This window comes from Chinchilla lanigera, unplaced genomic scaffold, assembly GCF_000276665.1.
Source record: "Chinchilla lanigera isolate Chin_1 unplaced genomic scaffold, ChiLan1.0 scaffold00028, whole genome shotgun sequence".
In the NCBI taxonomy this organism is placed as follows: domain Eukaryota; kingdom Metazoa; phylum Chordata; class Mammalia; order Rodentia; family Chinchillidae; genus Chinchilla; species Chinchilla lanigera.
In genome coordinates this window covers 12012990-12036398 of record NW_004955429.1, presented here as the reverse complement: position 1 = coordinate 12036398, position 23409 = coordinate 12012990, and the positions used below count along the sequence as shown (strand labels likewise).

At 38.9% G+C, this 23409-nt stretch overlaps 1 protein-coding gene across 1 annotated transcript in view; it reads right to left on the bottom strand.

Annotated features, from left to right (window-relative positions):
* The window catches only part of Itga8 (integrin, alpha 8), a 187994-nt gene that overhangs the window by 84359 nt on the left and 80226 nt on the right, over positions 1-23409 (bottom strand). The window contains exons 14-15 of the mRNA XM_005386975.2: positions 4268-4313; positions 1800-1907 (exon numbers count right to left, since the gene is read on the bottom strand). Of these exons, the coding sequence (XP_005387032.1) occupies positions 1800-1907; positions 4268-4313 (154 nt within the window). The remainder of the gene's footprint in view (positions 1-1799; positions 1908-4267; positions 4314-23409) is intronic.

Sequence of the window (23409 nt, the reverse complement as noted above, 5' to 3'; positions counted from 1 at the left end):
TGATTAATGCAACAAGAAAATGGCTTGTGAAAGAATGAGACTGTCTGCTTCAAAAGTAATATTCTTTTTACAAACCAAATGGGCCCCATAATGTTGTTAATGCTACTTACATCTTATAAAAATGTCCATAAAACTGAAACTCCTTAGGAAAAAAGACTAGTTCAAATAAAGCACATTCTATAGAAGAGTGTTCTACCTGTGATTAGAAGTGCACGGAGGTAGGACTTGTCAAAGAGAGGATTACTTGGGGGAATATGACAGTTGTATGCTACTTATGCTCAAGTAGCATTCACAGTTCATTTAAATGTTCATTTAATCACGCCAGGGTAAGGGGAAATGCTGGCTCCTTCACATATTTTCTCAGATCAGGTTTTCATTATACTGTTTTATGGTTTTCAAGCATTCTAAAATGTGCTCAGGGCACTTCCCAACTCCTTCCAAAAGCAGTGAAAGGCCAGGACATGCCTCCCCATGCAGAAGTTCCCGGGAACAGGATGTTTTTCAAAAGAATTCATAAGGGTCCTAGAAATTACTCACCCTCCACTCTCATAAGTATAGACTCCTGTATGAACTACTGTCAGAAGGCCATCAAAAACATGCTAAAATGGGTTGGAAATAACTTCTGGTCAAGACTGGCTTGTTCTATATCCTGCTGTTCTCAGGGACTGAACATTCTACCTGAGTTAGATAGCGTGTCCTGCAAAACGAAGGCAAATCTCCAACATCCCAGAACTTCATTTTTTCATTATCATACTGGGGCTTGAACCCAGGGAAGTCACACTGAGCTACAGCCCTAGCCCTTCTCAGTAAGACAGGATATTACTAAGTTACCAAGTTGTGCAGCTTACTTTCAAACCTTCAGTCCTCCTGCCTTAGCCTCCCAGAGTGCTGGACTTGATTTTCCTGATGACATGATCTAATCTGTGATTTCTGATCCTTGGGGAATCTATATACATATTTAGAAGTTAGGTAGCACTTTCTTGGGCTGTGTTTCAATCAAGTTTCATTTTGTCCTTTGAGGTAACCTACATGAGTCAAAGGGGACGTGAACCACGTCCTCTTAAGATCCAGACAAAACAACCATGATTATGCCACTATTCCCGATGATGGCTTCATGGCCACAAAATCCAGGTCAAGGCACAAAATTCTCCATATTTATAATGTTTCCTTTCTGTACATGCTAAGTTACAAAACTGACATATGTTTTCTGCACAGGAACCCGAGTAATTTATTCCAAGTGAGGCCCCTAAAACAAGGGGACGTAAAATACATCTGAAAAGTGGTACCCACGAGCCCAAGCAAGTGCAAGAGTCAAGGTATTGTGTTTTATTTTCAGTTTGCTTAACATTTATTTGAGAATGCCAGGAAACTCAGAGATCACTGAGATGTGTTTCAGTGGGAACGTCCCCAAAAGTTTTTGTGCTTCTCACCTCGCTTAGGGCCTGTAGATCAGAGGACCCTCTTTGTATGGTAAATTGAGAGCCACAGAACGGCATCACCTCAGAGTTCCTTCTGAAAGACTACTTTCTTGCTACTCAGACTTGCTACTCAGACCTCCAGCACCAATGCCCCCTCCTGAAACTTTTTCTAGACATGTAAAGCCTCAGGCTCTACCCCAGACTTATTGTACCAAAAGTCCACATTTATTTTACCAGATACCCAAGTGATCTGAATCCACAGTAGTCAATCCAAGAGCTCATGCATGAGGCACCCATGAACCAGAGCTGGCTGAGACAGAAGTAACTTGTCTTGCAGGAAGAGCTTCACATTAGTGTCTAAGATACACCGGGTTGACTCACCAGGCCACAGGTGTCACAGATTCTGGAATCTGGCAAGTTTTATTTTCAAGATTGATAATCACTGGGTTCAAGAGAAGCTGGGCATCCACGGTCACAACTGGCCTTGCTCTGCGGGAAAAGCACAAGGTCTGTATGGAATCCATGGGCTATAGGCAGAAGTGCACTGCACAGAAGAGTTCCCTGTAACACTGCCAGCCTGTGTCAAGAATTCAGCTTGTGCATGGACAGGTTGGCATCACTCAACTAGTTACTTCTAAACACTTCTGGTAGCCAGTACGTGAATCTAAATGAAGGATGCAGGATGCGTGGGTGCTCTGGGCATGGTTACATTCACAAACCTGCTGTCTTTGGGGATAGACTGGTGGTATTGTGACATTTTTGCTGTGACAGGCTGCGCTGCAATTTGTTAAAGTACATGTACCCATGTTTGAAAAAAATACCTTATCTTACATCCACTCATAGTAAATACTTGAATTTTACTAATCCTCTCAGCTCATTGATGATGTTTTACTTCAAATGGTAACTTTGAAGCTGGGTTTTGCAGGTTTAACTAAACACCTGAGGGTGGGTTTACAGAATAATTCTATGCTTCATCCAGAGCAATAGTTCTCAACCCTGACTGCACAATATAATCACCCAAGAAGCTTTTAAACAAACACTGTGCTCAGGCCCCACCCTAAGGACCAACAAACTAGAATAGAACTTCTGGGTTCAGGGCTAGGCTTTGCATTTTCAAATACACTCTCCAGGTGATTCTAGAGGGTCACTACAGTAGAGGAGAGGAACTGACATAGAGCAAAAGCCATTTCAGCCACCCAGGTGAGGGTAATAAGACAAGAAATTAAATCACAGGGGAAGGGAGTGAAGCAATTTTTAAAGCTTGATTACAAGATATGATTGCTGGGAGCCAGAGCTGCCAGATTTCTGCATGCAATGAGCCATGTTGGATGAATTTTCCTCCAACAGACAGAGAGAATGGTTGTGTCTTGGGGCAGAATGTTGTTTAGGGCACTACTTCAAAGAACTTCATGATTACCACATGGGGCCCACTGGGATTTTTCCTAAGCTCCTTTATGGTATTTATCTGTACTTTATTTCATATTATTGTTAATATTGTGTTCTGATCCTTGAAAAATCAGATGGTAAAATAGAATTAGACACGCAGGAGGTTTATTGTGGCAAACATGTATCAGAAGAAAGGGGAGTGAATGGTGCAGAAGGGGAGTTCTGATTCTTGGCAGGGTACAAGGAAGACGACAAAGTTAGATAGGACATTCAGTTGTGGGTGATCCATGAATCCATGCATGAGGTGTCCATGAGCCAGAATTGCCTGTGAGAGGAGCTGTGATCTTGCAGGAATAGCATTGTGTTTATTCCTTGTCCTCCTCCTTGAATGGGAGTAGCTCATGGAAAACAGAGTGTTGGTCCGAAGGCTGCAGTAGATTCGCAGGGTAGCAGTGGGGCTGGGGCTGGGACATGATCAGTTTTTCTCCACTAACTCTGAATGGCGCACTTTCACTGCCACCAAGAACCCTGAGAGTTTCAGCCTTTTGATTCTTTAGAACCTGAAGTGGAGGTAATTGGTATAAATCTGCCCTCACTGAGCTTGTCTTGAGACTCATGAAAAAGAAAATGTTACCTATTTTGAAAACTGAACCTTAGACTCTAGGAGCTGAATGGATTAGTATCACATGCCCAGAGGACTTATCTATGCTCTGTCTTTTGTTTAGATATCTTGATCTAGCTTCTAGAATTCTTATTAAACAGTTTTTAAAGAAAGTCTAAAATTTTGAGCATCAACGATCCAACCAGTTACTAGTCCATGTGTTTTACACATTGATTCTCCCTGAACCCTTTTAATAAAAATAATTCTATAAAGGAAGCATTGTTACCCACATTTTACAAATGAAAATGCTAAGGTTTACAGACTTACAGGAATTTATTTGCCCAAGATTACAAGTCAGTGAGTGTATAGAATGGCCAGGCTTTCAAGCTATCTTCTTGCATTTGAATTGCTGCTCAACACTTGCTTTTGCAAGAAACCAATTCCTGGTATGTCCTATTTCTTAACTTAGTCTCCAGACTTTATGAGAGAAACCAGGGAAAACAGTATCATTTTCCTATCCCACCCCTTCTCTATTGGTGCACATTTCATTGATTTTGAAAGCATGGCGAATTAAAATAATCTAACATTTAAAAAGTGAGTCATTTTAAGATTGGCTGAGTTTAGTATCTTATTTAATGTTACATTGTTAGGGACTGGAAATCTGATCATAAAGTGTGAGAATACAATCTAGTAGGATAAAAGAAAGGTTCCAGAGTGAAGGCAAATAGACCTCCAGGCTCTAAAATAAGTTCATAAATATTCTCCAGAATAAATACTTGGAATAGGATATTTTAGACCAAACAACAAAAAGAAATGCATTTAAAGCAATTCAAAGAACATCTGCATACCACCCATCACATACCTGTAAACAGCCACTTTTCCTGCTCCAAATGCACCCACAAGTAAATCTAAAAAAGACAAAAACATGAAATGCACACATAGGTTTTATAGACACAGTCTGTAGGTTGAGCATCTCTAGTCCAAAATCCCAATGCTCCAACACGTGAGCCATTTGGGGCACTCATGTGGCACAGTGGAAAGTCTCACACCATGAAGGTTCATTTCATTTGCAAAGTTATTACAAATATTGTATAAAATTATCTTCAGGCTCTACCTATAAGGTGTGTATATAAAACACAAATGGATTTTATGTTCAGACTTACATCCCATCCCCATATATTACATTATGTGTATATAAACATTTCAAAGTCCAAAAACCTCAAATCCTAAACAGTTTTGTCTCAACCATTTTTGATAAGTGATACCCAACCTGTACTAAGTTTGTGATCACGAGTAGCACACAGAGCATCCTGAAGTGCTGATTACAGTACAAGAGCCATAAAAGTAGAGCAAACAGCATCTTTATTAGGACATTTTGGATGGGATGTAAGAGCTTCAGTATAGGCAATTTAACATGACACACGAATCAGATCTCAAACCTCTCAGCATTTAGGAAGGCCAGATTCCTAGAAATGCTTAAGAATTTCATCATAAAATTATTTACCCATCTTTTAGCCTCAAGGTACACACCCAAGGAAAGGAAAAAGAAAAACACAGGCACTCAGCATCTATTATGTATCAGACTCATTGCAAATATTGTCTCATTTCTCCCTTCCCAACAACTATGTGAGGTGAGATTATTACACCGAAAGGGGAGCATTCTGATTTTCATTTTGAAACAACCACTTGCCCTTTACAAATAGTGTGGGTGGCAAATATACTTTTGACAAAGCAGTAAGTTGGAAATGATATAACTGACATATCATACTATTGATCTTCAATAACAATGAGAATAAATAGCATATTAGACACTTATTGTACACCAGAAATTTTATGCTAGTGATTTACTTTGATTCATCCCAAGAAGTAAGGAGCTTTATTACCATCATAATTTTACAGATGAGTGAAATGAGGCTTAAGAAGGTAATCTATGAATTTACAAAGGTTCACTTAACTAGGTCCATTGTGGGTTACAACAATAAAGCAACACTGGGCTACTTGAGGGGTAATGTTCACAATTATCTCCCTGACTGGCTAGTATCTAGGTAAAACTATCTGCTTTTCTTAACCTGATTTACAATGCTTTTTCTTGGTGGAAGTAATGAAACAAATAGAAACGACAATGGCTAAATTGCAGAGTAAAATCTAAGTGTAAGAGAATTGGATGTGGTAGAACAAGGGCCACAGAAATAAACAGTTGAAACTATAATTGCTTAATTCTAATAAAACAGAAGTGAAAAATGGAAACAATATTGTAAAAAAAGACCCCATTAATAGTAAAAAAGGAGGAAAGAAATTTTAGCTTGCTGCTTCCTATGTAAACAGATAATGAGATTAAATTGACATGATGGAATTTGCACTGAAAAATGATTTGCAAAGCATGATAAAAAATACGATCAGTGGGACTGCTGAGTTCCATCCAATGGAAAAGCAGGCTCATGAAGACATCAGGATGTGTTCTCCACCTTATTCACCCAATCTGGCACCTTGTAACTTTTGGCTCTTCTCCAAAGTCAACATGATCATGAGAGGTAAACACTTTTCAATTCAGAACATTAAGGCAGATGTTGAAAACTGCAAAAACAACACAGGATTTTAGCCTGAGTGACTTCTTCATGGGAGGATGGGGTTGGAGAAGAAATCCCTATGGCTTCATCTGCCGTACAGTCAGAGAGTCTAATCAGGCACCATTTTGGGCAGGGGTTGATTGTATCAGACTAAGCCACAGAAAAGCTACAATACAGCTTCTCTCCAGGATTGTTAGTGTTATACTTCTATAGTAACTGGGTGAGGACAGCCATGGGAGACAGTCATGAGGCAGTGAGAGCTAGACTTAGATCCCCTGAGAAGTGCAAGCTCAGGCAGGGAATGATACAAGGCCCTGCACATCACATTGGGAGGCCAGGCCTAGTGGTTCTGGCTTTCAGAGATGGCTGGATCTGAAGGTGAATGCATTGAGGCCACAGCATGCTTGAGCCCCTGCACTGCTGCCAATATCCAGTAGAGAAAACAGGTCTGATTGCTTTCCTGCTTACTAATATGAATGGGAATGTATGTCAGAATGGTTATCACAATTGGGGGTTATGGACAGAGGGATCAAGGAGGGTACCTCACAAACCTGCTGGCCAAGAAGGACTCTGACTTGCTGGATTCTAACGACTGCATGTCCTGGAAGGGAAAAACTCAATTGGAAATACAAAGAAATGTTTGGCTTATTTTTCTACTTTATCTATATATAATTAATTATGTGCTATTAATATTGTATAATCTTCTATTGTTAGTGGAGGTAAAGTTATTCCATTTAGTAGAATATTTACCCTAGATCAATATTTAGTTTGTCTTAGTGTTTATACTATAATTATAGGTCTTTTTTCTATGGTTAAGCATGGCACGTTGTTGGTTCTTATGGTATGTCACTATCCAGTTTGGCTTTGATACTAATATTGTTGCTAATATTATTACTACAGACAAAATGACACAGTTGTTGCTATCAATTGGCTTTCTCTGTATGCCAATATCTGGACTATCTTAGTGTTATTAATAATACTGTGACCCATCCTAGAAGAAATGTGAATATGTGAAAGAAACCAAATATACTGAATCCTGCCCTCCCAAATAAATGGATATGGAGAGAGGTGTGATTCTGGAATGGAGGTAAATGCCAGTAGTCACCCATGCCAAAGTGCATCAGCAGCAAAAAGCCTTCTACTATAATCAACCCACAAGCCCCACACATAAAACAAGCAAATGAACAAAAAATAGAAACATGAAAAAACAAGGCAAAAAATTTGCCTCCCAAAACTCTCAAATCCTCCAAACCAAGGGGGCAAAAGTCAAAAGCCACACAGCCAAATTATTTGAAAAGATAACAGAGGAGATATCCAAACATAGATCAATAAATTTCTTGGTGAGCTCAAAGAAGATATAACTAAAGAGATAATAATCCTAACAAAATAATCAGAAAGTCAACAGGTGATGCTAATTAAAAGCTAACTGATCATCTCCAAAAAGAGTTAGCATCCATTACTATGTACCAAACAAAATTTCAGAAGATTAAAAAAATGTACTAGAAATATGGACAGTAGAAGTGACCGCAGTGAATACAGATTGTCAGAACTACCTAGAAGACCCTACCTGCTGTTTGTGACCAATTACTGAAAGATACCTTAAAAAGAAAAAGACATCACGAAAAACAAATCCAAAAGCTGATAGATGACACAATGAAGAGCAATTTAAGGTTAACTGGATTTAGTGAAAAACCAGAAAACAGCACAAATGATATAAAATATGTATACAGAAGTGATATCAGAAAACTTTCCTAACATGGGAAAATAATTTAACACACAAATAATTGAGGCATACAGAAAACCTAACAGCCATGATCAGAAAAAGCCAGTCCATGACATATCATAATCAAAATCTCAGAAGTCTAAAACAGGAACAGAATCTTAAAAGTTGTTAGAGAAGAGAAAAATCAATTTTAAAGGAAAACCCATCAGAATTATAGCAGACTTCTCAACACAGACCTTAAAGGTAAGAACTTGAAGTGAGATGTTTCAAAACCTAAAAGGAAAAAAAACCTCCCAACCCAGACTAAAGTATCATTCCATGACAAAAAGCACCTAAAGAAATTCCATGACCACTAAATTTGCACTCCAAAATATTCTCAAGGATATCCAAGAAAAAGACAGTGAAGCTAACAATGCCAAAAGGTCCAATAGAATGAATGCATCAGGAAGGGTGAGCAATTACATAGACTGGAAAGAAAGGGAATCAGCAACAGGAAAATAATGCAATGACAGGAATAAGTCACTCTCTTTCAGTAGTAACTCTCAATGTGAATGGTCTCAAGTAGCCAATCAAAAGATACAGATTAGCAGAATTGGTCAAGAAACAAAATCCAATGTATGCTATACTAAAGAAACATATATAGCCCCAAAAGAAATCTGTACACCAAAAATCAGAGGATTGACAACAATACTCCATGCAATAAGAATCCAAAACGAAGCAGGAATAGTTATCCAATTTTCAGGGAAAGTGTACTTTAAGCCAAAACTGATCAGAAGAGGCAAAGAACAGCAATACATATTGGACAAAGAAACAAATTAATAGGAAGAAATAAAAAGCAAAAACATATGTACACCGAACAATGTCATATCCAAATTCATAAGACAAATACCAATAGACATAAAAGTGAGACAAACATTAATACAATTGTAGTGGAGAATTTCATTGCTCCACTATCACAAATAGATCAACTAGACAATTCTTTGATCAGAGTTGAACCAAGCTTCAACCTAATGGACTTTAACAGATATCTAGAGTGTTCCACCCAACAACAACATAGTACACATTCTTCTCAGCAGAACATGGCACTTTCTCTAAAACAGACTATGTACTGGCCAATAAACCATTTTTAAGTAAATGCAAAAGAATTTAAATTATAACATACACATGAATAGTGCAATGAAACTAGAATTCAATAGCAAAAGGAACCACAGAAAATATGAAAGTGCATGAAAATTAAACAATACACTGTGGAATAATGAATGTGTCACAGCGTAAATCAAGGAAAAAATAAGACAGTTCCTAGAATTAAACAATAAAGCCAGTATAACACACCAGAACTTATGGGATACAGTGAAAGTAGTCCTAAGAAGGAAGTTGATAGCTGTGTATGCCCACATCACAAAAATAGAGTGAGTCCAAATCAATAACCTAATGATGCACTTCTAGGTCCTAGAAAAACAAGAACAATCCAAGTCTAAAGCTAGTATAAGGAGGAAAATTATAAAGATTACAGTAGAAAGCAATCAAATGGAGATTGAAATATATAAAAAGTCAATGAATAGAAGAGCTGGTTCTTCAAAAGGATAAGCAAAATAGACAAATCTGTAGTAAATCTTAGAAATAAAGGAAATAAAAGACAAATATCAAAGGAATTAGAAATGAAAACTTGAAATTACAATGGACACCACCAAAATTCATATGATTATTAGCAACTACTTCACAAACCTATATGCCCATAAGTTTGACAATTCAGAAGTAATGATGATATTCCTAGGTACACATGAACTATAAACTTAACCAAGAAGGTTTAAAAACCCTGAATAATCCAGTAACAGTCAATGAAACTGAAGTAGTAATAGAAAACGTGCCAGCTTAGAAAAGCCCAGGTCCCAATTTTATCCCAACCAAATTCTATAAGAACTTTAGGGAAGAGCTAACACCAATAGTCCCCAAACTCTAATGACATCAAAAGGAAAGGAGTATGCAGTGGTTGATACATTGTGTCAACTGGAGAAGTCTAGAAGCTTAACTAAGAAACTCAGCAGTTCTACATTTTAGTGTATAGAGGATGCGCCCTTACTGCTCTAGAATGTTCTTCATTGTGTCAACTTGAGAAGTTGAGAAGGTTAACTAAGTGACTCAGCAGGGAGCCGGGGTCCTTATTGTATAAACATCCTGAACCTGTGCAAAAGGAAAGCATGGAGATGATGTGAGCAGGTAGCCTGCTTACAATATAAGGGAGGAAGAGAGGCTTGCGCCCCCTGCCACATTGTGCTCTTGCTGCTTTTGCTGTTTCTGCTGCCTTGAAGTGTTGTCCTTGTGCCATGCCACCCTGCCTTGGAGCCAGCTGATTATAGACTGAAACCTCCACAACTATGAGCTAAGTAAACCCTTCCTTTCTTAATTTTGAGTGTCGGGTATTTTGCCTCAGCAATGATAGAAAAGTAACTAAGAGAGCATACTCATACTCATTCCTGGAAGCTAGTGTTACATGATTCCAAATCTAGACAAGGATCCAACCAAGAAAGAGAACTACACACTAGTCTAATGAACACAGACACAAAAAATCTTCAGTGAGATACCAGCAAACAAAATGCGACAAATCATCAAACAGATCGTATATCACAACCAAGTAGGCTTCATCTCAGGGATGCAAGGATAGTTCAGCATACACAAATCAATAAATGTAATCCATTATACACACAGAAACAAGGACATGATCACATGATCATCCCAATAGATGTAGAAAAACATTTGAAAAAATCCAACATCCATTTATGATAAAAATGCTGAACAAAATAGCACAGGAAAACCTTATCTCACTCTGATATAAGCCATTCATAGCTGAGTGTGGTGGTGCACATCTGTAATCCCAGAACTTGGGGAGGCTGAGGCAGAAAGACCACTGTGAGTTGGAGGCTCACCTGGGCTACATAGCGACTTCAAGGCCAGCCTGCTCTACCTAGTGAGATCCTGTCTCAAAAAAGAAAAAAAGCCACTCATACTAACATACCAACACCCAATAGCATATTAAATAGGGAAAAATCTGAAAGCCTTCTCTCTAAAATCAAGAATAAGACAAGAATTCCACTATCACCACTCCTCTTCAATATAGTTATTGAAATATTAGTTAGAACAATAAGATAAGAGAAAGAAATAAAAAGGATATGATTAGGAAAGGAAGAAGTCAAATTATTATTTGCAGATAACATGATCTTCTACCTAGAAGACCCAAAATTTCCAACAAAAAACTCCTAAACTTAATAGCTAAATTCAGGCAATGTAGCAGGATACAAAACAAACACATAAAAATCAATAGTTTTCTTATACACCAACAATGAATTCATTGTGAAATTAGGAAAATACCATTTACAATAGCATCAAGAAATATTAGCTACTTGGAATTAACCTAACAAAGGAGTGATAGACTTCTACAATAAAAACTACAGCACTCTGGAAAAGGATATTGAAGAGGACCTCAGAAAGTGAAAAGATCATCCCCCCTTCTGTATAAACAGAATCAATATAGTGAAAGTAGCCATACGTCAAAACTGATATATCAGTTCAATGCAGGCCCTATCAAGCTATGAACAGCATCATCATAGACCTAGAGAAAAATAATATTAAAATTCATATGGAACCAGAAGAGACCCAGGAGAGTAAAAGAAATATTTGGTAACAAAAACGAAAAAGGAAGCACCTCAGTCCTGGATTTAAAGTTGTGTTACAAAGCTGCAGTGATTAAGAACAGCATGGTACTGGCACAAAACAGACACATGGATGAAAGGAAAAGAATAGAGGATACAGAAACAACCTTAAGCACATTCAGCTATTTCATCTTTGACAAAAGGGCCAAAAACATAAACTGGAGGAAAGACAGCCTCTTTAATCAATGGATCTGAGAAAGCTGACTATGAGATATATAGTCTAGAGCTACATATCTTACCATGTACTAAACTAAAATCAAAATGGAATTTACAAAGTCAAACAAAAATCTAAATGTTAAATCATAAACAATGTGCTGGAAAATAAAATAGGTGAAACTCTTGAAGATATAGGTATAGGCAAGGGCTTTTGAACAGAACCCCAATGGCATAAGCAATAGTATGAAGAATCAACAAATGGGATCATCATGTCAAATTAAAAATTCCATATAGCAAAGAAGTAACCAATAGGGGCTGGGGATTTAGCTCAGCGGCAAAACGCCTGCCTGTCAAGCGCAAGGTTGTGAGTTCGGTTCCCGGTACCGGAGAAAAACCAAAAAATAAAAAAAAAAACAAAAAACAAAAAACAAAGAAGTAACCAATAGAGTGAGGAGAACACCTACAGATTGGGAAAATATTTTACCACTTATTCCTTAGACAAAGAATGAACATCCACAACATTGTCTTAGTTACTTTTCTCTCCTTGCTGGGACAAAATACCCAACACCCAGAATTAAAAAAGGAAAGGTTTATTTATCTCACACTTTGTGGATGTTTCAGTCCATACTTAGTTGGCTCCAAGGCAGAGTGGCACATGGCAGAGGGCAACAGTTTATGGCGGTGGAAGATAACAAAAGTAACAAGAGCAAAAGGGAGGAGGGGTGGCAGGCAGCCTCTTTCCCTCCCTTACATTGTATTCAAACTGTCCCCTCCAGGGCAGGTGTAGCAGTCACATCCAATTCCATCATTGGACCATGAATCAATCATAAACTCTAGAAGTCTTCCCCATGGCTGCGTGGGGATTTGGGGGGTACATGCACACAGAAACCATAACAAACATATAAAGAAATCAAAGTATTAGATCACTCAAAATAAAAGATCCAAGAAAAACACAGGCCACTGAAACAGATACTTCCCAGAAAAAGAAGTACAAATGGCCAATAAATACATGAAAAAGTGTTCAGCACTGCTGGCCATTAGAAAAATGCAAATTAAAACAACACTGAGATCTCATCTTCCTCAGGAAAGAATGGCTATCATCAAGAAATCAAATAATAACAAATGTTGGCAAGGATTTGGGGAAAAAGGGACCCTTCTACATTGTTGGTGGAAACATAAACTACTACAAACACTATGGAAATCAGTATGACAACTCCTCATACACTAAAACTAGAAATATCTCTTGACTCAGCTATTCCTCTTTTAAAACATCTTTCTGAGAGAGTTGCAGACATCATATTACAGTGCTACATCCATACCCATGTTTATAGCAGCACAATCCATAATATTTAAATCATGAAGATGGCCCATATGCCCATAAAAGGATGAATTAATAAAGAAAATATTGTATTTATATACAATAAACTACTGCTGTGTGATAAAGAAGGGTAATCATGTGTCATTTGTAGGAAAATGGATGCACCTTGAGACCACAATGTTAAGTAAAATAAATCAGACAGAAACGTTTAAGTTTTGTATGGTTTCTCTTACATGAGAAACTCAAAATGAAAATAAAGGGCAAAAGAAAAGATAGAGAATGGGAAGTAATGCAATAATTCTCAAATGAGAAGGGGATCAGAAGGTGGAGGGGGGTGAGGGATGGAGAGAAACGGAATGAAAAAGGAATTGAGATGTGTGATGTGCACGGGCGAACTCCACACAAAGAATGTAATCATTATGTACTGCAAGCATGTACTGATAACAAAATAAAAATTGTACATACAAAGAAAGTGACAACAGTGATGGATTAAGTGTGTCTAAAGTGAGACAATGTTCTGGGTGGTATTAATGGTTATATACCTTTTACTGTGATAAATTTATAAAGATATTGTCATTCACTGTATTTTTCAGTCATTCCTCACATAGGCATGTTCCCTTGGCATTCATCTGTCCAGACTGCAAGCACCTGGCTCATCCCTGTAGTGTCCCTGGCGGTAGTTCTTGGTCACTTATGGATGGACACTGAAAGACAAGTAGCTCAGCTTCCTGATCCCTCAAGGTGGGTCAGCTGGAAATATGTTCATCCCTGTTCTCTGCATTCCCCATCCAGATGGAGCCCCGGCTATGCACAGAGGCAACCAGCTGTCTTTTTCAGATCTTTCCTTTCCACATCTTTCTGCCTTATTCCTTTACTAGTATTTTTTGGGACCATTTCTCAAATAAGCTACTTGTTTCCTAATTCTTGTCTTAATGTCTACTCTGGGACAACTTGACTTAAGACACAATAACTCTCATTAAGATTTTTTCTATAAAAAAATGAAATCAAATATCTTCAGGATCAAAACCACAGTCAGATGTTTTACATTTTATAGGTGCAGCATCAGACTGCAACAATAGGCTCGGGGTTTGACTCCAAAACTTTGCAGTTAACAAGATGAGGGGGAGGATAATCCTCAAACAAACCAAACAAAGGTCACCTAAAGAGCCCTGTATTAGTGCAATTAAACAACACATTAAGAAAAGGGTTTCAAGTACCTGAGTATGGCTCATGGAATAAATCTCGTTTCTAAGAGCTTACATCTTTGAAGCTAGATGCCAAAGTTTTGAGGTCTGCCATTTTTAAAAATTTGTCAACTGTTTTCACATAACTTTTGGTTACCTTCATCATTTCTAGAATATCATTGCATTTTTGCTATGTCACAGGGAAAAGAGTCACTCATTTTCAGGAAAGCGACCTCTGCACTTCCTATGCAATCCCAGATTCCAATATTTGGACAAGTGTAACGCAGGTGGCTCTTGGCCTGAATACTCTATGTTTGTGAATATATATCTGTTGACATGGCACGAGATAGAAGCGCTCTTAAGTACACTGGCTCAAGAGTTGTGTGCTTTGTTCTTGGCTCCAAGAGTTAATAATGGATGGATTTTAAGAATCAGCTTTTTGGAAAGGGAAAGAAAATCAGATTGTATGCCTTTCCAGGGCAGGAATGTTGATGTTTGCATATCCCAAAGACTTCATGGAATGGTATGGGTTGAAATAAAGAAATACTTGTGGCATCCACAGTATCAAGAAAAGGGACACATACAGAGCAGACATTTCATAAATGCCTACTAGATAGAATAAGTAATAATGTGATAATATACCAATGAATGGCACAAAGATGAAATGAAACAGTTACTTAGATAAGTTCGTGTAAACCCCACGTAAATTCTGCTTGTGCACTGCAGGTACTTGGGAGGCAGGTGTGCTCACACATGGTCCAGATTGTAGAAAATAATGAAAGGCTCCATCACAGCCAGACCATCACTAAAGGTGAGACTTGGAGAATCACCTCCTAATGGTGATGAGGAAGAGGATGTTTCCTTTAGAAACCTTGATTTCTGTGCCTTAGGGTGGGAATTTTCCTACTCTGGAAAAAGAAAATAACTGGCAAAATAGGCCACAATTTTCTTTGTAAGAATGTGGCCACAGTTATTCAGAGGTCAAGAAAATAGTTATCTACCACAAAAGTATGTTTGTCTTTTGAGACACCACCTTGGTATTGTGCCTGCTGGAAAAGGCCAAAGCGTTTATGCTCAGGACCTTAAATTTGTCAGATCTCTCTAGGGGAGGAGAACTGATTTGCTAGACTGAATTTCCAACCAATTTTTCTTTCCAAAATATGTGCTTGGTTTTGATAAATTCTACATACTCTCTCTCCTCTCTCTCTCTCTCTCCCTCTCTCTCTCTCTCTCTCTCTCTCTCTCTCTCTCTATATATATATATATATATATGACATATATATATAACATGTTTCTGCATACAGGTATTTGTTATATGTACTCTATGTTTGTGTGTATACATGCAAATACATATATATGTTACATACTCAGAAACTTTTAAAAAACTTGAATAATTTGGTTCTTGGGAATTTAAGTGATAATCTAGAGAAAGACAAATTTTCTCTAGATGAGCGATATTTGCACTCATACCTTCGTTCTCCCTTACCTTGAAATAATGGGTCTTTTACCAGTATCTTCTGTCCTTTCTCACAGACATGTCTCAAAGGTAGATCTAAAAACAAACTAGGCTGGGGATTTAGCTCAGCGGCAAAAGCGCCTGCCTGGCAAGCACAAGGTCGTGAGTTCGGTTCCCGGTACCGGAACAAAAACCGAAAAACAAAAAAACAAAAAAACAAAACAAAACAAAACCTAAAAACAAACTAGTAAAAAACACTGCCCTTATTTATATATACATGCTTAGCTGGTTTTTTTCCACCTGGAAGAAATAACTGGCAAGTAAAACTGGTTCTTTCCACTCAATAAAACAGTGCTTTCTAAGTGGCTGAGGCCTTCACTATCGCTTTGCATTGCCTGAGAAACATAGTTTATTTTCCTTTTGGCTTTGAAGGAACAACTGAGCACTTTTAAGGAAACAAAAAAGAGACACTAGCATAAACACAAGATCAGTTGGCAAGAAAGAAAAAATTACCCTGGAAATGGGAGGTCATAGGAGATGTATTTACCTATGTTTGGTATTTTGTTCTCCAAATTTGTTATTTTTTAAATGAGGAAAGAGAAAAGAGCCAAGCTTTGAGTAGCACTTGGACTGCAGAGTCTGATTTCACTAATAATGAGGAAAATCTTAAAACAGTGTAAATGTTCTGTTTGAAAACACTAGCTTTGTTCTCAGCATGTATTTGAGGTTTGGTATTTTACTGTAGCAAATTTCATTCGTTTTAATATGTAATCTAAGCACTTCATAAAAGTGTTCAGTCACATAACATGTGCCATGAGGAAGGGAAAGAACAATTCATCACATCATGCCAGGGCATCCCCCATGCAGATGTGATGTCCAACCTGCCCTGTCTCCTAGTCCCTGGTGTCTTCTAATGTGTTTTCCAGAATGTTCTGTGTATGGAGTTACACTGTATGTATCCTACGGGCCTGGCTTCTTTCTCTCACTTCAGTGAGTTAATATTCACCCATGATGTTCTGTGTGTCAGAAGTTCATTCTCTTTCATTACGGGAACACTTGATGGTCTATAGTTTGATTGTCCATCTTGGCTAAAGGACCCTGACTAAGGGACCATGGAGTTGTTTCTGGTGTTTGGTGAGACACTATAAACATGTATGTACAAGTTTTTGGGTATCTACAGGCCAATTCCGATTTGCACACTGTCTCTTATTAAACTTTTCAAGAACCTTTGAAACCCTCTTTTAAATGCAGTGTGCTGTTCAAAGAAGAAGAATAATGAACGAAAGGTGAAGAACCAGGGATTCTAAATTCCAGTTCACTTACCAGTTGGCTTCTGAATCCCCTTGGACAAATTCCCGTTGGTTGCTAATCTCTGATGAACCCATACAAGTAACCAGAGGAGAGAGTCAAGAGCTTAGTATAATTTTCAGGGGCCAGACAGTTATACCCTATGTGTTCTGGTACACAAGCCAGGCCACTCTTTCCTTCTTGATACAGCATCTCTGTCCAGGTATGTGCGGGGTGCCTTCTTGTCTCTGTTAATGGGTGACCACTTTCTGGCTTCCTAGGGCTGTACATGAGACCCTACGCATCACATCTGTGACTCAGCTCACTCATTCTTGGCTCAGGTGTTGACATGGCTACCACCTACACCTCCCACAGTCTTGCGTAGGCACTGTCCATCATGGCCCAGGGCCCATTTTTGCTAACTGTCTTCCCACAACACGCAAATATCTTAAAGCCAAGCAAAGGCTGCCAAGTATAGCCATTTACCTCAGTCCATCAGGGTCTGCCTGTTTTCATACAACAATGATATGAAGAAAGGCCACAGGATTGGAGACATTGTATAAAATGCTAGGATTAAAGACAATGGTGTACAAAAGAGGTAATGTCCACTTGCATGTGAATTATGAACTTGGTGTGCTTGGCACTGAAAAACAGCTCATGTCTGTGGGAAGCAGGCATTCAGATAAGTCTCCTTAAGTGTGGAAAATGTGTTAATCTAAAAATAGAGCCTCCCTTTCTTCCTTGCTTCTTTTTCATCACAACATGCAAAATATTACTAGAGGGAAGGTTATGAGTTGAGGAAGAAATGCTTGAAAAAAAATGCGTGATTTTATCCCAGAAAGCTATAACCCTAACAATCTGTCTGAAATGCTTCCAAATGAACACTGAAGAAAAACATTTATGAGTTTGAACATGGCATTAGGTTGCAACATTCTAATTTACTAAGGGTTTATTTTCCTTTAAATAAAATCCCACAAAAAATAAGAACAAAATATCAAACAATGAGCCTGCCTTATGAAAATAGTTTTCTATATATTACTAGCATCCTGCGGCTACAAGGATTATCCTTCTCTCTACTCTTGTTTGATGCTCCATTTGCTACATTCCTTGTCACTGTATCCAACGCATTTCACTTTGTCTTTGTCCTGGCTATACTGATACACAGTATGGGTGCTGTCACTCAGTTGCTAAAAGTCCTACAGAACAGCTTGTTTCTTTAGGACCGGCATCACTTGTAAGTGGCTGCCTATTGGGAGCAAGTTCAGGGTCTTCAGAAAAGCCTGATAGCTTGTAAGACAATGCCCCCTGATCCAGCCTAAAGGAGAAACACCTTTGATTATGAACTTTGGGACTTTATGTGCTCAGTAAGTATTATGGGTTAAATTGTGCCCCTCAAAAGGCATATGTTGAAGCCCTAATGTCTAGTATCTCACAATGTCTGTGTTTGGGCATGAGATCTTTAAAGAGGTAATTCATTTAAAATGAGGTCATGCAGGTGGGGACTCAATCCAGTAGGCCTGGTGTGTTATAGGAAATCAGGATATAGACATAACTGGAGGAAGACCAGGAGAAGACATAGGGAGACGGTGATGTTACAGTCTATGGAGAGAGACTTGGAAGACACAAACCCTGATGACACTTTGATTTTGGACTTCTAGCCAACAGAACGGGGAGGAAATACACCTAGTTGTTTGAGTCACCTAGTTTGTGGTCTTTGTTAAAGCATGATGTGCAAAAAAATACCCTAAGATCCAATCTACAGATGCAATTGGCCAGGGAAGTAGGGAGGAAGGGGAGAATAGTCACACTCGTGCTTCCCTGTGCTGGGCTCCCTCCTTCAGCAACTATCCTGAACACTCACCATGAGTCAAACCCTATGTACCTTCCCGGAATTCAGCAATGAGCAAGCAAACCAGCTTTCCCAGTCCTGGCACAACGAGTCCATCCACCAGCTCACCAAGGCACGTTGCAAACACAGGCCAGGACCCACTGCACCAAAGTCTCTCCATGCGACTTATCAGTCTGAATTGCTTCTATCCAGGTGAAAATTAGGTTGCTAGATTCTTCCACAGCACATGTTCAAGAAAGGGAAATAGTGCTCATGTCCGCAGCTGGTGTGAGGCAGCCCTCAGGGACAGAAGAGAAAGGAAGCCAAGGAAGAGAGGAACCAGGCATCCCCAAAGGAGTTTCACCTACACAGTGTCATCTGAGCTCTGGACAGACCCCAGGCTTTCTGCTGTGCATTTACTCTCTTATGAGCAGCAATTAGGGTTGACAGATTTTCAATAAGGAGTACTCATGTCATCACAGGAAAATGTCAGTAAAATATGCAAGACAATTACCGTACAGGAAAAATACCTATGAGCAATGTTTGCAAATAGGAAGAGCTGAAGAGCACTTTATCGCTTTACTAGTTATCCAAAAATCTGTTTATCCAAAAAGTTATCTCACATTATCTCATAGATGGCTTTAGACATAGTTTACTTAAGTCAGCACCTTATGGCAGACAAGTAGCTCAGGGCAAAGAGCCCAGAACTCAGCCTTGCAACTGGATTCTATCCCTCCCATCTCCATGTGACTAGAGGAGTTAAGAAATATGAACAGCTGACTGTGCAGAGCAATTTTTGAGTTTGCAAATCGCCTTCACAACCTGAGTGGTGGGTCTTGGTCAGGGCATCTTGCTTTTGTGGCTGAAAAAGCTAAGTTAACTGGTGTACATATGCCTAAGGATATAGTGCTGATCTTCAACGGGTGAAGAAAGAGCAGGGGTCTCCTGCCCCTTGGTGTGATGAATGAGAGTCACTTTGAGCGGACCCTCTTGTGTGCACAAGGGAGGAATGTCAAAGTTTATTTTTATCATCCCTTCTTATTTCATTCTTGTTTTACACAGGGATGAAGTAGCACAGTGAAATTTAGTAGAAATGGAGGTAAAGAGAGATGAGAGCAACACTTTCCACATGAATGTGTGTAGCTGTGAAGAAGCTGCTTTACTCCCTCACTTGTGTATTTCCACCATTCAGGGTCAGTCATTCACCCATTCATGCATTAAGCGGGTTTCTCAGCCCTAGTCACTGCACTGAGTGCCGGGATTCCAATGTGAGCCCAACGAAGCCCAGTCCTGGCTTTCAGCTAACACCAGCATGCAGACTAGTGTGATGAAAGAGACGTTTAGCAAACGCTCACACACTGGCATCCTTCCCTTCTGAGATGTGTGCTTCTAGCGGAAGAAGTATGGTCCAGGAAGGCTGCTGAGGAAATGGCATTGGCCCTGAAGGCCTCTGTGCAATGTGAATTCCTGGAAAAACAGCCACGGTGTGCAAAGGCTTTGAGACAGAAAAGATTCGCCGAGAGCATGAAGCGGAACTATGGCTTCTCATTTGCATACTGGCAAGTTAAAAATGATATAGCAAAAGTGGTCAGTGGGAGGGCGGAAGTCATGTGAGGTTTGAAGCACAAGGACTGCTCATTCCAAATCTCCCACAGCTCACTCCTCCTCCTCCTGGTTAAAGAAACCATGGCATTCAATGTGTCTTACAAGCACGATCAAGTGTAAATGGTAAGTAACCATCTTCACTCGTGCCCTGGGATTTGGAAAGAAGCCAGTGGATACTGTGAATATTTGGAAGGAAGTTATTTCAAGCTTAAACCAATGGGCAGAATGTAGCATGCAAATACAATAACTGTACAGTTAGATTTCTTTTATCTGGTAGCAGAATTGTGCTATATTTACTACTTTCAAGTAGGATATGACTTAAATCTACTCTAGAACTAACTGCAGGGTGAATAATTTATAAAGGGTTTATTATTTGTGATAGGTTTTATCCCCAAACCTAATTCAGGTGTGCAAGGGAATTCTGATTCCAATTATAAGGTCTTGGATAAACTTTGGTGGAAGAGATGAGATTTCAATATGGCTGCTTCTTTCAGGATGAACCAGAGGTAAGGGAGATGGAGGAACTCACAGGTCTTCATAGCAGAATAAACAAAATAGAAATACCTGATGTAGAGATGTGACAGTTCCTAAGATATAATGTTTTAAGTTTGCAAAAATAAAGTCAGCTTATTATATTATTAGATTTGAAAATGACTCAAGGTAATTATTATTTAGGTTCTGTAGAAATGCAGTTGTAAGTGTAGACAATGGTAATTTTCAGCTTGGATCTGTGAATTTCTGAATAGGAATAGAAATCCCCCCCCTTGGAAAGACATCCCAAAGACAAAAGGCTTGTGTATTTGTGAGTGGCAGGGGTCTAACAGCAGGTAGGTGAGTCAGATTCATCTCCACGGTATCTGTGGCACTCATATAGGTCTTAGTACAGCTTACAGTCAGTAATGGTGGGACACGAACCAAAGGGAATCAGTAAATGCTAAAATCTATGCCTTTTCCTTTTCGCCTCTGGAAAGTTGGTTACTAAACATTTGCCAGCATATCTCTGAATATAAAGGTACATTTCAAGATGAAAGATATAGATAGCAGGGCCCTGCAGAATGCTCCCTGCAACTATCTCTGAAGGATGAGAGGCTGGGCAGTCACCTTCCAGTTCTCGCCCTGCAGCAGAAGCAAAGTGTGGCCCTGAGCCATTCATTCCCAGTCACCTCCAGCTGCCCAGGCATTGCCCCAGTGCTCACTTAGCTCAATTTTTACCCTCACCTGTGATGCTTTAATAGTTTGAACTCTAATTTCTTTTCTATGACAACTCATTGGAAACACTGAGGTCCTTAAAGGGACACTTGGAAATATAAAGCACACTATCTACTCCCATAAAGCTATCAGCTATTTAACACGCTATTCAATGCTTTTAATGATGTGTCCCCAATCTACCTTTCAGTTTTACTTCTCTCCACTTAATGTTCTCATTAATTTGGACCAAACCACTTCCAAATTGCCTTCTTTAAAGGCAGGAAGTGTTTTCTTTAATTTGTGTATCATGTTTATTTCTTAGCATGATCAACAATACAAGAAGCCTTGTTCTTTAAATTGTGCAATGCAAATGAACAAAGACAAATTAGGCAATGCTTTCGTGACATAAAACAGAAACCATCTGCATTAATTGTTTATGCTGAGATTGTTCCAAAAAATCTCTACCATGTAGTCTTGGAAATTTGTGGGTCGTTTTTCCTCACTCATGTAACACTGGGTGAGATAATTAACTCACAGTGTTGTGTCCCTTGGAGCAGTGAGGGCTTCTGAGAGTAGAGAGTTATCTGGGTCAGATGATGAGCAGGACAGATAGTATGCATGGGATTCTCTGCCATGGTCTCCTCTGCACCTTCTTTCACCACTTCACTATTAAATACTGTGGGAAGGTGTTTTTCTTTTAATAGTAGCAGAAATGTTCACACAGCATCTCTGCCTTTGCTCATGCTGTGTGCCTCTTCTAGGATACTTTCTCCATATAACTGCTTATAATCATATTTATACCTTGGAGTCCTGCTTAATTTATCTCTCCATAAAGCTTTCTTTGATCACTTTAGCAAGAAGCACTCTTTCTAATTCATCATCCTTTTTGTCCTTCTTGAACTTCTTTTTGCATGCTGCCTTGTATTATAGCTGATTGCTGTATACCTCACCTGCAAAATTAGATTGCTCCTTCAGGGAATGGATTATGACAGTACAGCACCAATAAATCATGTATGACTAATATTGAATGGCTGCTACTCAGTGCTACTCACAGTGCTACGTGTTGAATACACATTATCCAACATTACCTCCAAAGTGCCCTTGAAAGAAGGGGGAGGAAGAGGAAGAGGAAAGAAAGTGGGTGGAAAAAGAATTGAAGAAAAAAATGGAAACAGAGGTTTTGGGACTAGGAAGGAGACCAAGAGTTGGAAGGAGCAGGGAGGGAGGGGAGGGGAGGGGATGAAAAAAGAATTAGGAAGTGCTGTGAGCATGTACCCACTGCTCATGATAAATGTATTCATTACATACTGCAAATACGTACCAATGTCCCATATCCAGCTACTGTCATAGCTAGGATCAGATTCAGGTCTATGAAAATAGGATCTTTGTTAAATTCAGTGCCGTATCCTCAACATCTAGAACAGATTTATGTGTGCAGATTCTCAATGTGTATTTGTTGAATAATGAGTAATTACTTTTCCAAAACCACATTCTCTTACAAAGCATATAATCAGTATATTCTACATCATCATCTTTAAAAATGAAAAAAACTGGTAGTTCTTCTTCACATTAGCTCAATAATATTAACATTGCCCAAATATCTGCTGCTGACCACCAAAATGTAGAAAGCCTGACTTCTAAAGTATAGGTTGAGTAAAAAACAAACAAACAAACAAACATGTAATTTGTTGATTTAGATTAATCCTGATGGCTTGGAATATAGCTATAGAATATGAGAAAATGACAATCTATATAATCTCTGCATTACAGGTTTTATCTTGACATCTTAGTAAACACAAGATTGGGTGTTCAAATCTCATTTGTTAAATACCACTCTTTAAAAAAATTGTAGCTTCTTGAATAATGGTTTATTCCATTAAACCATTGGGGCTGGAAAAGAGAAAACACAAGATGAACCTAGGGTATCTTGTGGTGTTAGAAAGTGAGGAACACTCATAAAAGAATGGGCATTGTCAAAGGGATTC